The sequence below is a fragment of the Eptatretus burgeri genome, chromosome 17 (assembly GCF_056783735.1).
Source record: "Eptatretus burgeri isolate ZD-2024b chromosome 17, Ebu_testis_v1, whole genome shotgun sequence".
NCBI lineage: Eukaryota > Metazoa > Chordata > Myxini > Myxiniformes > Myxinidae > Eptatretus > Eptatretus burgeri.
Genome location: NC_140977.1, coordinates 21,135,396 through 21,150,999, shown reverse-complemented (window position 1 = coordinate 21,150,999; position 15,604 = coordinate 21,135,396). Strand labels below are relative to the sequence as shown.

General features: G+C 44.9%; 1 protein-coding gene across 3 annotated transcripts in view; it reads left to right on the top strand.

The window, feature by feature from the left end:
• The window catches only part of LOC147009507 (follistatin-related protein 4-like), a 172,673-nt gene that overhangs the window by 137,218 nt on the left and 19,851 nt on the right, over positions 1 to 15,604 (top strand). For all 3 annotated transcript variants that reach the window (XM_085863416.1, XM_085863418.1, XM_085863417.1), the window contains 5 exons: positions 3,736 to 3,897; positions 8,492 to 8,626; positions 11,307 to 11,428; positions 12,767 to 12,901; positions 14,174 to 14,263. In XM_085863416.1, coding sequence (XP_085719542.1) covers positions 3,736 to 3,897; positions 8,492 to 8,626; positions 11,307 to 11,428; positions 12,767 to 12,901; positions 14,174 to 14,263 — 644 coding nt within the window. The remainder of the gene's footprint in view (positions 1 to 3,735; positions 3,898 to 8,491; positions 8,627 to 11,306; positions 11,429 to 12,766; positions 12,902 to 14,173; positions 14,264 to 15,604) is intronic.

Below are 15,604 nucleotides of genomic sequence, written 5' to 3'. Positions count from 1 at the left end.
CGTCAAGGTGTGACCGGGCCTTAAGTAAAAAGATACATTTCATGTGTTGGAAATTTCACATTTTCTTGTGTATGGATGGAGGAGAAGGGAACATAACCTTGCTTGCTTTAATGTAAATAGGTATATCGGCTGAGTTATGACTCATTATTTCTTTAAATTATCAGATTTCACTCCAGATTTTGACACTTATTTAGTCAGGACGATATCCGATCTGCAATACCGAAATAATATTTTGATGATGTACTTTTATTAGTCCATGAGAGTAGATCATGGAAAATAATATTGTTATGGAAATGGCCCTTGGTATGCTACTGAATATAGGATTAGCTCAGATCCCCCATTAAATGCATGTTTAGCCAGGCTGTTTGGTAATATGGACGTTACATGTGTGTCGGGAGGTTTATTGTTTAAAGAGGCTGTTTATTGTTTAAAGAGGCTGTTTATTGTTCGTGCGGTGGTGGTGTACGAGAGCTTCCTCTTCTTCCTTCCCCTCTCCGGACGATAGGCCCCGCCCAGTCGGCTGAGAGGGAGTGGCTGGAGAGGGAGGTGGAGCTGCGGGGAGGAGTTTGTCGGCTTTGTAAAGGGGCGCGCCCCGAAAAGTAAAAGTGGTAAGAAACTGAGAGGGCGGAGGTGATTCTGCCGAGAGAGAAACGGCAGTCAGCTTTGAGAGGCAAGCGAAGAAAAGGAAAGAGAGGGGTGATTCTGCCATGAGAGAAACGGCAGTCGGCTTTGAGAGGCAAGCGAAGAAAAGGAAAGAGAGGGGTGATTCTGCCATGAGAGAAACGGCAGTCTGGCTTCGAGGAAAGCAGAAAGAAGAAAAGCCAGTGGTGATTCTGTAGAGAAAGAAACTGAGAGGACAGAGTTGAGGCGGGAAGGCAGGAGAGAGGCGACGGGTGTCGAGGCGTGATCTGCTGGATGAGCAGTCGGGCTTCGAAGCGAGCGAACGAAGGAGAGACTGGTGATTCTGAGGGAGAGGACCTGGCTGCTGTATGAGTCTGGAGTCTGCTTCAAGAGGAGGTGATCGACAGGTTCAAACTGCGTCTAACAACGGAGCCTCTAACGGTCTCTACTCACCTCATGGCTCGGCGACGTTTTGGAATCCCATGGACCCAGCCTGCCGGAGCCCGGCACCCCGATTTGGCCTTGTCTGGTGAACAGGCCAGGCCTGGACTTGTATGCTGGACCTTGTGAGAGACCAGCTGAAACCTATCGTCGATCTGACGGTCTTGTGCCGTCGACCTTACTTGGGGTCAGAGCGCGCGGAGGCCGCATGCGGTGTGAAAAAGGAAGGCGAGCGCCATTTTGCCACGCGGCGTGCTCGAGCTTGGGGGCTCGAATCCGTGGACATCCCCCTGTTACGAGCGACATTCGTGCTTTTTACACTGTCCTCTCGCCCATGAAACATCACCAAGTACTCTGTCTTGTCTGCATGCTGTCTATGTCTTGTCTGCATGTTGTTTAAGGTATATCTCGGTCTGGACCCCCTCGAAACCTGTAATCCGTAGTTCCTTCGTGAAGAACGGGTTATGGATTAATTAAAACATTGTCGTGAATGTTTTGCTTGTGTTGTGTTCCCCGATGTTCCCCAATAAATCTGGCTGATCCGTATGAAGTTGCCGCCTTGAGTTAATTCGTGACGCGTCGAGGAACGATCCGTTCAATTGGTATATAAAAACAAAATGGTTACAGACTGGCAGAAAACGCTCGGCATCTGACAAAACCAGTCTGTAACCGGGGTCTATTTCCCCAACTGGTAAGGTCCAGGGGTACGTTGGTATCGCGATTGAAGACGCGTGACCCGAGGCCTGTGCCGAGCCAGCCGGCATTATAACCCCGGAGACTGCGGTGGTGAGGGTGCGCCAAGAGTCAGGTGAGAATCCCGCCACCGCTGAATCCTCAACAATATCGTATAATGCATGAAATCACTCCAAGCTCCTAATTTGAAAACTATAGCACTTACAAAAGCTATGATGTAGCTATGATGAAGCTCGTAGCTATGATGAACAGGCATTCGATAATATGAGTGAGGAAAGTGGAAAAAAAACAATTATCGTGAAGAAATCGTTGCTGTCTGTTCCCATTCAAGGCATGGTTGAGCACGCCAAAAAACACATGGCGGCTTCAGTCCCCCGCGAGGTTACCGAGGATATGCCTTGAGTCCCCAGAGAGCAAGGTGGCCGAGGATCACCTGATGAAGGATATAATAAAATAAGGCCATTAATTATCTTCAAAAGGGGTGTTTTAATTAACCCAAACACCCAATTTTCAATCATTCACTTCCTTGGAGTATTCTTGGTACACGTACAAAGTTCAGGCTGCTAGGTTTTATGGTTTTGGCGTTATGGAGGAGACACACTGACACATACACCCACACTGACATTTATATGTGTAGACTCATATACAGCCTGTGGTTGCTTGACTGCATCATTTTCTGGGGGTGTGGCTGTGCTGTTGATGCAGTGCGCCCTATGAGAGGGAGAGAGAGAGAGAGAGAGAGAGAGAGAGAGAGAGAGAGAGAGAGAGAGAGAGAGAGAGAGAGAGAGAGAGAGAGAGAGATATATATATATATATATATATATATATATATATATATATATATATATATATATATATATATATATATACATATATATATATATACATATATATATATATACATATATATATATACATATATATATATATATATATATATATATATATATATATAAGGGTTGGGTTAAGAAGAGTTAATGGGGTAATATAGATCATGTGTTCGGATGGGGATGACATGAGGTGGGTGTGCGTAATATGAAAACAAATACAGCACAGCAAGGTATGATTTAACATGAAAAATTGGAGAAAACACAAAGAGAAACACAGGGATGAAGATATAACAGAAAAACACGACAAATCCAGTTTGATTCAACCAAAAATCCCCAAGCCGGAAGTGAAGACACTGCGTCCTTCAAACTGCTACAAACCCACATTGTCTGAAACGTCTGTCTCGTATATCCTTACATGACATCGCCACCATGCTCGGATAGTTGTATGGACATTTAGCACCAACAACTACATAATGGGTGTACAAAATGATGAGGTTTCGTGCAAATGGACCACACAGTGTTAATAGCTTCAACACAATCATAATAACTCCACTTTAGTGTTCATCGCTTTAATATACACGACGACATTATTACCTCCATTGTGCTCTCCCAATACTTCAGTTTTATTACATCAAAAAATACTATCACACTGAACCCCACTTCAACAACTCTGAGTTGCCACCCTGTCAGATTCAAACGTCGTCCAAGCAACATAAACGCAGTGGATATCAGGCCTTTGTGACACTTTATACTCTTGTGTGTGTCATTACCCACGGGGGAAAACAAGCTTGTCTGACAAGCTGCCAAATCATTCTTCTTTCCCTCTGTCCTCTCAGATATTGTACAAGATTGCATGTATTTCTCATTACCGCAAACACAACATATTCTCCAACCCACCCAGACCCCATCCCTCCTTCCTGGCAAATTGTACTCTCTTGTCAGTTTGTTGTGTCTCGTGTCGGTGGTTAAGCGCCTGAAGTTGTTTGGTATTGTGAATATATACAGTAATAGATGAGTCATGAATTGAATGTATCAATTGAATAAAGTTCGATGGGAGGGGTGGTGACGGAAAGGATTAACTTTGGTAACCAGCCAAATGGACCACCCTGAGGCTTTTGTTCACTTTCTTTCTCTGTCCTCATCCTTGCAGGGGGGGCATTCGTCACGGTGGAGCCACAGAGCCAGGTCCGAGAACCCGGAGCACCAGCTCGCTTCCATTGCCAGGGTCACGGCCTCCTCGGGGCACGACTCGCGTGGACAAAGAATGGCGAGGCGATGAACCTCAGCACCAGCAGACGCTTGGCTGTCGAGAGTGAGTAAAATGTCCCACATGCACGATTAGTAGGTATTCCTCACTCAAGCTCGTTGTGAGGATCTGTGAAAGTAAAACAGAAATCAGGAAAACGCGAGAAGCAATTGGAAGAGGGTTGGTGTGGCCTCTGGTAACGGCTCGGCTCGTGACGTCATACTGAGGTGACGACGTCACGAGCCGTGATGCCCGAACACATCTCCACGATCTCTCATGTTGATGTGAGATCCAGCGATCTTGTTATTGAATGGCAATGATCATGGGATTCATGTGCATTGTTTAACCGTTCCCTACCACACAAAAGTAAAGGAAGAAGAAGAAGAAGAAGAAGAAGAAGAAGAAGAAGAAGAAGAAGAAGAAGAAGAAGAAGAAGAAGAAGAAGAAGAAGAAGAAGAAGAAGAAGAAGAAGAAGAAGAAGAAGAAGAAGAAGAAGAAGAAGAAGAAGAAGAAGAAGAACCGTTCCCTATTTCTGTATTTGTCATCACGATGCGCGGCACGATTGAAATCGTGGTCTCACAGAGCGTGGTGTTTGTCTTGTCTAAGATCGATCCCGATCACCACAATTAGGAAGCACGATTAGAGGCGATCTGTCGCGCTTTGTTACGACGCAATACGATCTGATACGATGATCCCGATTGACAATTGATCGTGTTGATCGTAGAAAAATTTTGAACCGTTCAAAAATTTTCAACGATTAACACGATTGCCACGACTGATCTCAACATCTGATAAGATCTGATTGGATCACCACGATTAGTCCACGATTAAGACGACAATTTCAATCGTGCCGCGCGTCGTGATAGTGGGAACCTAGCATAAGCAACTAAATAGCTCAAGTAAATTAAGAATATAAACGTTTCTTATTTCTCCGTCAAGAGTCCCCTTCTTCTTTCAAATGTTCTTCTTCTTCTTCACCACAATATATTCCTCTTCTTTGTCACAAATTAATTATTTTCCAAAACTATCTGTGAGCTAAACGCTTGGGTCCACCAAGTCTCCTCCCGCACCTCCAGCACCACCTTTCTCTGTGCTTTCAACAAAAATTCTTACCTTCCATCCCCTGATCTTTATCTCCCCTTGCCCAATTTGGGAATTTGGAATCGGCATCCCCCCACCTCATTTCACCTCTTTCCACATCACCCCTCACCCCACTAATTCAATGCTTCCCCCTCATCCCACCCACTTAAACCTTCCCCCACACCTTATCCACTCAAAGCTTCCCCCTCACTCTGCCCCTTGAAGCCTCTCCCCTCACCCTGCCCCCGCAAAGCCCCACCCCCCAGTTCTGCACCCTCCCATTGCCTCCTCTCCTATCCCTAACTGTGTCGACATCTCCACTCCAACTTGACAAGTCCCTCCATCCAAGCCGCTGCTGATAAACCGATGATGTCCGGTTTAAACGGAATCCTTCCTCCCACAGGATGTCTCTAACTCCTGAGTGTCTCTCCCCAGTTATTGTCTCTTCTGATTTGATAGACCTGAAGCCTGTCCCTTCGGCAAGTTGCACTTTACATTAATAACTCAATTTCTCACTGCTCTTGTACTAACCTTACACCTCCAAACCCCCAGTAGTACCTTTGGCTGTGACTTCCCCTCCACTCACTCACACACACACTTCTTGTTCATGTTTGTTGTACTGCCCTCCAAACAGTGATGACTCCATCTACATCTCTCTCAGACAACATGGACCAATGTTTAACCACTCATCCCAAATTTATCTTCCTCATATGTGGTGATTTCACTTGTCACCATACTAATTGGCTGGGTCTTAGTACCTCTCTCACCAGTCATGACACTTCAGCAAAGGACCTCTGTGACTCCATGTGACTGACGCAAGATGTGAATTTGCCCACCCGGATTTCTCCCAATGGCAAATCGTCCCTTCTAGACATGGTGATGACTAACTTTCTTGCAAATATCTCCTGCTCTTCCTCTGCTCCAATTGGTTCATCTGATCATGTACTTGTGGGAGTCAACATCTCTCTGGCAATTCTCAGAGAGCAGCCTCAACACTGGCAAGTTGGCATTTCACTCAAGCAGATTGGCAGGGACTACAAGCAGCCATCTTTCTTCAGGACTGGTCACCCACATCTACTGCACCTGATATGAACTCAGCCTGGGAATTCTTAAACAGAAACCTGCTCTTTCTCTATCCTCTATCCTCTATCCTCTATCCTCTATCCTCTATCCTCCTTATTATTTAAATGTAATTATATCAGAATCATTCAAGGTTGACACGGACTTCTCTTATTCCAGAAGATCAAAAGGTGCGGGAAGGTTTATGAAACTTTACCAATAACTCAAGATATACCCATCCAATAAGTACATGCTTATCGTATTGATGTGATGGCTCCTGAATGCCATCTGCAGAGACAGATGAACCCCGTGGGTTGGAATGGTGAGGAGTAAATTTTTCCTCAATTGCTATGCTGAGTACGCAGAAAAAAAGTGACGTTGTAAAGATGGCATCGCTGATACCCAAACTCTTTGGGATGTTATGTCACTTCCTCCCAAGCTCAGCGGCCATGTTTGTCTGACGTCAAGTCTGGTTGACTCCTGTATTTGTCTGCATTTGCACGTGTGTGCATGTACGTCCATGTGATTTGAGTTGCAGCTCCCCCTGAGACCCAGAAGACTAAAAGAAAGACTCGAGTGAAAGTCCTGCATCTGAGTTCTCCATCACAGTTTAGCACAAATCTTTTCTCCACATCAATAAACTCCCCAGGCAATAGTTTCCAGTGTTGCTTAAAAAAAGGCGGCACTGTGTTGCTCAAGAGGTAAATGTCATTTGGAATTGGGTCACCTGTTTAATGAGGCTGACATTACAGGTTCAAATCCCACACTGTGCTTTGATTTGTTGTTCCTCTACTAAAGTCCTTGTAGTTCATGTACAAGTACACCGATACCTCCTCATGTCCTTGTTCTGCAGGTAATCTATGTAGAACCTCCTCCGTGAAGTCTTGTGTCACTGTTAGAAAAGCCTATTCTTGCAGCCCGGTGTTATTAACAAGTCGATTCGATTTCAACAGGTATTTCTGATAATTATTTGTGGGGAACTTCCTGTGATTCGTGCTGATGAGACTTGCCAGGATGGTACTCCATTCAACCTACAAATCTATATAATGTGTATATTCATGTGTCTCAGGGATGTGGGAGGGGAGAGGTTATGAGGGATGGGAAGGGACTCATTATTCCAGGGCCTAAACTTCAAGGGGGACCACAAGTATAAAAAAAACAAAAGTAATTATTATCTATTGCTGTACCCATCATACTGGATGTTTGAAAACAACCACCATGACTCGTCATTCGTTGACCAGGTGTGCATTTTATTGTTGATTTGAAAGGGTTGGACGCCTGCAGGACGTTGCTTTCCATTTCGACGCCCGGACACAAACGCGGCTAAATCAAGCCTTGGTATCAGAGTTATCATCCCCAAAGTCATGTTCGCTCATATGAATGGCAGTTGTCTTCTGATGACAAAATTGATACATCATCTATCAGGCAAGTGATGTGTCAGCCAATGTGAGAAGGATTCTTCCAGCACAGTGCTTGCCTTTAGCTGTGTATTACAGGCAGTAAATCTATGATGTAGGATCTCACAGCATCCCTTGCCTGTTGACAAATGAACACTTGCCTCTCAGTTGGAGAGAAAGGTGAGAGGCAAGGTGTTGAGATGCCTATTTTTCGAAATACAGTCGGGGTAGCTAAACAACGAACCCCAGGCATCACTTCCATCAGCCAGACCTTTGAAACTGTCACCTCAACATCACCCTTGTAGGTAAAATAAGCTCCCCAGGGACATTGGTAACATGGAGGAGGTTGGCGCATTATCGAGTGGCAGCCATTTGTGCAGTGGTCATGACTGATCCAAAATACGTTAGGTCGACATCAACGGTTTCCACTTTGTGCACTGACAATGCACAATGTGTTTTGTTGTAATTTGATATGGACTTTTCATTGGGTAGAATCAAAAGGTACAGGGTAGTTCATGAAGCCTCACCTATTTTTCAAGCTATTACCCTGCCACATGCAGGAAGTACATACCTGTCCCATCTATGTGGTAGCACCTTAATGCAGTTGCGTAGAAATCTCAGGGACAAGTAGGCAGCCATTAATAGACATCTGCTTTCACATCTTCATGAAATGAGAATCTCAAGGAAACAAATCTTAACTTAGTGGGGATGATCGCCGGCACCATGGTGTTCCTGTGTCGGAGTGGCGACCCATCCCAGATTGTATCCGTAGCCAAGAAATTGCTTCGGAAATACCGATGCTCTGCATAGAGCATGGTACTCGAATGAATGAATTGTCAGAGAAGAAGGACATGCCCATCTGGTGCACTGTCGAAGCTGGCATCCAGTTCGCAAGCAATTCCCACTGGGTCAAAACGGATTCAGTACCACCCGACCAGTGACTTTAACGCACAGTCGGTCTACCGTGGGTCTTTGTCACTATGCGGCGAAGACACCAAAACTACATGGTTGTACGTTTTGTGATCTGCTATCTCGAAGTAGGTTTAAACACTCCTCCAAGCAAGTTAATAAAACTGATTCGTGTTTGCTGGTGTGAAGCATATGAATCGTTTGTGTGCGTGCAGGTGATGGTGCAGTGTTGCGTATCGAACGAGTGCAGTTTGAGGATACGGCGATGTACAGCTGTGTGGCGCAAGGAGCGTTTGGACGGGTTCAAGCCCCTTCTCGGCTCTTTGTGATGGATTTTATCACCAAGCCATGTGTGTATCGTGGCGTATGTGCCTGACAAACATTGCACCTGTCCGTAAAGAACTATGACTAATTACTTTACCAATCAACCTGAAAGACGATGGCGGTTAATCCCAAGCCGCTATACGGATTAGACACCCCCAAGAGGGAATGGGTGCCCTAACAGTTCAGCGGTTCAAGTAGCTGATGAACATTGCAAAAAATAATTTCCTTAAAATATGAAACCATGAGAAAAATTTTCTCGACACGAAAATAACTTTTCTTATTACCAATATCACCGAAGTTGGACGGAGATTGTTTTCACCCCCGTTTGTCTGTCTGTCTGTCTGTCTGTCTGTCTATCTGTGTGAGCAGGGTATCTCAAAAGGTTCTGGACGGATTCGGCCGAAACTTGGGGGAGTGGTTGCGTGACAAAGCCGAATTGTTTCGATGTTGGTGAAGATCCGATAATTTTTTTTAAGTAATTCTTGACCATTGAGAGATAGGGCCAAAAACGATTATATCACACGATATTTCAAAAAGTTGTGGACAGATTCAGACAAAACTTGGTGGATGAGTTGAGTAGGTGACAAGAACAAGTTGATTAGATTTTGTTTAAGGATCGGATGCAGATCCAGCTTATCGGTAGATCCCAAACGTGAACTGTTCAGCCTCACAGAGGCTGCCAGTAAGCTGCCACTCATTTTGCTGGTACTCAACGCACCTGGTGTTAATTCAACGATACAACAGGGGCCTGAACTGAAGACCCTAGGATCTTCAGCCAGCCACCCTATCCGTTAAGCCAACACCAGGCTAGCAAGCACTGGTGTGTGTGTGTGTGTGTGTGTGTGTGTGTGTGTGTGTGTGTGTGTGTGTGTGTGTGTGTGTGTGTGTGTGCGTGTGCGTGTGCGTGCGTGTGCGCTTATAGTAATAGCATCAGTATCAAGTTGTCCACCTTTTGTTTAACACCTGGAGAATGGGATTTTCAATTCTTAAAAGACCTTTCTTTCATGTACATTTACATCAGGGGCTTTAGCTGATTGGACTCAATGGGATAGTAACTCATGTATTCGCTGCAGAAAGAGATAGCTCGATTGATGGAGATGAGCCCTCGCCCAACGGCCTGCAATCTAATCATATTATCGTTGTTTAATTACAGCCAAGTCGATCTTTTCTCTCAAATGGTGCACTCGAGGTCTTAGATAGAGGCTGAATGGACAATTGTAACTGGAGTTTTTATCTTCAATCCTTTTACAGGTAAAAGGTCACAGTGAGATCAAGGGGAGTCTGTGAAATGCGAGACGCGAAGATTTATCATGAGAAAGCAAAGCCTCCAGGTTGTTAATGGACGCGATGAATCAATTGCAGTTGCTGAGTTGTCGCAGTTGTTGAAGCAGAAACACTCAAAACTTTTAAGCACCTTATTACAGACTCAGGGTGTCATTCGACTCAAGTGAAAAGGTGACTTCTGGAATTTTTCATCAAAACTCTGCTTCTCCCAAAAACCTAAGTCCTTTCTCGACGGCTTTGCGGAACATCTCGCGTACAAATCGTCGCTTCGTGGTTATTTATTAATTTTTCTCATGGTAGTTGGCATACCTGTGTCCACCTTAGTGCCAGGATGCATGACGTTTGTTTAATTGTAATTCCATGAATTTTGGTCGGTGGAGATGTCGTCATCATCGTCGTCGTCGGTGGAGGTATTTGAGGACATGGTTCAGCTTGATCTTCCTGAATTTTGAGTAGGACCTTACATTCTCCCAGTTAGGACAACTATCAGCATTCCATTGAAACAGCCTGTCATGTGTCCGCATGCCACGTGTTACACAGCGGCATGATTTTTCATCTCGTTGTCTCCACAACAAGTCTCATTATATTACATCTAGCATCAGCCGTAATGGCTCTGAGGCTTGATCGCAAACCACTGGGTTTCATCTCCACACAATTACAAGATGCTCAGGGCAACAACAACAAGGGGTAAGGGCAGCTGCCTCAACCGGTAACATGTGCGAGTAGTATCCCATACACCAGGCAAGGGCGTTCATCACATCGGGGGGCATTTGACATCCAGGTGGCGATCAAGCTGACAATGTCACTATTCTGGCAGAGGTATTACGATGGCCTTTATCTTAAGTCCTGTGAAATCTGGTTTTCAGTTTGATTTCTGTCACCTTCAGAGCTTAACTTTTGGGGAGTTTAGAGATGGATGATCCGTCCAGCAGGGATGGTTCAGAAGTAGCGCACCTAGTCTGTGTTTGATTCCCGAATGGACTCTAAGCTGTCGGATTGGTGTTTCGCAGACAGGGTGTTGCATCACAAAGTGTGGATGTCCCATCTGTTGGCCCGTCTACTAGCATTACCTGTTGGCCGTCAAATACCCCGCGGTGCTTTCTGCATTGGAGAAGGTGAGTTATCACCGGAACCCTGAACGAATTCCGAATTTCTGCCTAAATGACTTTCAGTCAGATGGTCAGACGAGGACAGCTGGCTCATCAAAGACTTGGGGCCAAAAACTCTCTCCAACTGACCCCGGCAAGAAGGTGACAATGATTGCGGCTGTTTGTAGCAGCAGTGGTAGTTATGGATGATCAGCGAATGTACTGTTCATACACTGGTTGGCCTCGTGTATTGTTAGGGTACAGCGATCTGTTTGGTGAAAGAAAGGAAATCTGCTCCAGTGGTGACATTGATACATGTGTGTGTTTTCTAAAGGGTGGGCGCCACGCAACGCATTCTACATCTTCTCCACGGATGGCATTTGGACCCTCGAGCCCACTACATGCGAGCTGCACAGCTTTGTCCATGCAGAATTTTCACTGTCAGATCCTCATGCGGTGAGATGGAGGAAACCTTGAACACTAACATGACCGCCTTGATAACACTCACTGCTTAGATCTGGCAAAGCACCTTAGCTTAAACTCATTGGTCTGGAGAGATGTGACAGATTCATCATGAGCTGGTTACTTGGTTTGGGTTCATGATACAGCAGGCTGAACGAGTTGCACATTCGCATGAGGGATGAGGGATGTGCAGTGGACACCTTGCCCTCCATTCCTCGACTACACATCTTGCAGTTTTCTTCCATTTCCATGTTCTCTACCCTTAAAATGTAACTGTTCAACAATGTTTAAACGTGACAAGCATTCCTCTTGAATGCAGAAAAAACTTTCCGTAAACCTGTTTGATTCAACCCGAGAATTGCCTTGCAAGGCACGGGCCAAGAACCGCAGTTGAAAACGATCATGCATTTATATGGGAGGATGAGGTCCAGCTAATGGAAGCCAGTGGGCCTCAGAAATTATTCTTGTGTATTTTCATGATTAATGGTCCATCATCTGCCTGCTTTTAACCTGATGGGCTGCGGCATTAGCGTTACTCAGGTGGTCGATGGTGCAAGCTCAAATCCAATAAAGGTATGGGAATTGCACCGTGAGGGATCGTTCTCTTAGTCTCCAGAACTTCAGTCATCCACATCTCTGTCTCTGTCTCTGCCTGTCTCTCTCTATCTCTATATCTTTCCTCTCTCTCTCTCTCTCTCTCTCTCTCTCTCTCTCTCTCTCTCTCTCTCTCTCTCTCTCTCTCTCTCTCTCTCTCTCTCTCTCTCTCTCTCTCTCTCTCTCTCTCTCTCTCTCTCTCTCTCTCTCTCTCTCTCTCTCTCTCTCTCTCTCTCTCTCTCTCTCTCTCTCTCTCTCTCTCTCTCTCTCTCTCTCTCTCTCTCTCTCTCTCTCTCTCTCTCTCTCTCTCTCTCTCTCTCTCTCTCTCTCTCTCTCTGTGTCTGTGTCTGTGTCTGTGTCTGTGTCTCTCTACCTCTCTCTCTACCTCTCTCTCTACCTCTCTCTCTCCCTCTCTCTCTACCTCTCTCTCTACCTCTCTCTCTACCTCTCTCTCTACCTCTCTCTCTCTCTATCTCTCTCTCTCTCTCTCGTTGTTGGTGTCGGAAGATGATCCCTATCATTGAACATTTGTGTGCACATCCACTTTGCTTTGTCTATTTGCTCTCTTTTTTTCTTTCCTTTTACCTTTGTTCACCTGTAATGGTCCTGGAGCAAGGCCTGGATCGGTCGGTGAGTGTGTCAACTGCTGGAGTGACCGTAAAACTTTAACTTGGAGATTGGATGATTGTGATGCAACAGTAAAGGTGTGCTCAAGAGATTGCTTTCTGATTGCCACAGGGTTTATTATGTGGACCGCGCAGCCGCTGTGCCTGGGGGGCCTTGATCAATGTGAGAAACCGAATACTGGTGGCCTCACAGCCTGCACAGCGTCGGCTCATCCTGCTTCACATCTACTTCGACCCACATCTGCAGGTTACCCTTCACATCCGCATCAACTCTTTGCCTCTGACACCAAATCCAAGATACACATCACACTCTCCATCTCGATAGTGTCCTGTGCCCTCGATTTAGTTGTACCAATCAAAGTCACTTTTCCAGCAATTTCCCTTTTTTACTTGTTTTGTGGCTCTTGGAATAGTTTAACAATTAAACTTTTGAATGACTCGAGATAAAAGCTGGAGTAAACAGACAGAGGAAAATAAAAGAGCAAATATGTGCATAGAAATTTGCTGACAGCTTACATTTTGAGGGAGCATTAATCAGCGAGCATCGTTTCGATGCGAATAAGGCCAGAGGTTTGCAACATCAATTATTCTTTATAATCTACCCTTAAGGCAGACATTGTCTGCCTTGTAAATCCACGACTGGCAGTGAAGCATCACAAGCGCATCCAACATGACCGGCTGTCCGGCTGACGGGATAGTTTACTGGCAGCTTATTTGCTTTTGATCTTTCTAGCCGAGGTTCAATGCCTGGCTGATCTGTAAATTGCCTTCCTGGTGCCCTTTCATGTAGGGTATTGCATCTATATGCCCGGTGTTGGCTTAATGGTTAGGGTGGTGGGCTTGGGATCCTCGGATCCTGAATTCAAATCCCACTCTTCTATTGAATTAATACTAGGTGGGGTTGACTCTGCCTGTCATCCTTCTGAGGTCTGGAAAATGAGTACCAGTTTGTTGGTATCCTGTGTCGAGTGGCGACCTATCCAGGATTCCGTCCAATAGCCAAGGAGACTTCTTAGGCAGCACCAACGCTCTGCTCAGAGTATGGTTCCAATGGATGGATGGAGTGCATCCATCACTACATGGTCCTTCAGAGAGGATGTGAAGCTCTCTGTCTTGTCCATTGAAATTTGCTTGTGGATGGTGGTCCTCCTAGCTAGAGAATAGAATAAATGAAGAACAGAATAGAATTGTGGATACATGTCAGGGCTAAAACTTTGTTTTGGATTAAAAAAAAAATAATTGGGATGAAGGATCTGTGGAATGCATCTCTTCATCTTAACAAAAGTTGACCGCACTCGAGTAATTTTTGTTTCCAATGGTTATGATTTCCTTCGAGGTCATATTTCCCAAAAGACCTTCTTATGGGTTTTCCACCACATTTTAATCCAAAATGACATTTCCTTGTTGATCACAAGTGTACTCAGTGTTACGTTTTATTTTTTTGTGATGTAACAATGCCTTTTGCTGTTCATATACCGAGCTGATCGTACCTGGATTTGATGGTTGTGTGTTTTCTCAGGCAATACCAACTGCTTTTCCTGTCTGCCATCTGCTTTATGAGGAGTCACTTGACCAGCTGTTCCTCCTTGGCCATGGATCCAGCATGCAGGTGTGCTGTGTTTATTCCACCCTCACTGTGAAAGCCACAACACCTGTATCATTCAATTCCATACAGATTACTCTGTCGACAAAAAACAACAAAAAAAAGGTAAACCGTACAGGGAAAGTTATTTGAGCACTGCCATGTTAAAATTCCCAATATTCCAGCACACTACACTCATTCACTCCCATTGAAAGGATCTTAATGTAGGAGGCTGGGAACATACAAATGAAATCAATAAATCAAATTATGTTCAGAGTTGTCTTTCATAATATGGACTTCTCCTTGTAAAAACGCAAAATTATTTGTCACTGATTTTATCAGGAATACTCCGGTTAATGTCATTGATAAGTCATCATGCGTGCCACATCACCTCTCCTTCCCCTAGTGGTGGAGCATTCGATTTGCATTGGTCATTTTTACCCTCGCCGAAGGAGAGGGTTTTGCGTTTGTCTGTCTCTGCTGTTGGGTCGCCGAAATAGATGACCCTTATTGTCAGTAATTCTGTCTGTTTGTTTGGATGTTTGTTCGTTTGTCATCAGCAAAATTGGTAGTAAACGTGGGCGGATTTTGACCAAACTCGGGTGGTAGATCTAGTACTTCTTATGATCTAGTACTTTGGAAATTGTGATGGTTGCTATGGATGCTTTGGTTCCATAGCAACAACCAAAAAAGCCTTCAAAATCGGTACCGTTCACGCGAAATCAATTCCGAAAGCCATTATCCCACGTCGGGTTATGAAATTTGGCACGAATGATCTACAGGTGATGCTCTATCAAATGTATTCCGGTTTTTGTGATATATGGAATACTTTACCCGCAGCGCCCCCAACAATTAGGGTATGCGCGAAAATTGGCGAAAATTGAAGGCCCCCTTGCGACCAGGTGAGTGCATCGATACGAATGAAACTTTGCAGGTTCATGGTACTCAATGAGTACTACAACTTTGCCTCAGGTCATATTGACCGATTTCGCTTAGGTCAGGGGTCAAAAGTCAATTAGTGCAAAAATCGATAATATGCGAGAGCTGGAGGTGCCTTCGCACCAAATGCTACTCCTCCTCGGGTTATGGTCGGATGGTCATGAAAATTCACACTAATCGTCTGGAATACATTGTGCACAAACGATCGAGCCGGATTTTCAATTTAGATCTTTGTTCACCCACAGCACCCCCTCAAACTTTGGGGATTTCCGATTTCAAACCACGTTTTCGGTACTTTTCATTCAAATGGATACCGAGTTGTTATCAGTGGATGGAACTGGATGAGATTTGATATGCATAATCTTAAGGGTGATTCCCTATCTGCTATATGACATCCATTTTGCTCGAAATCTTATAGTTTCCATGCTC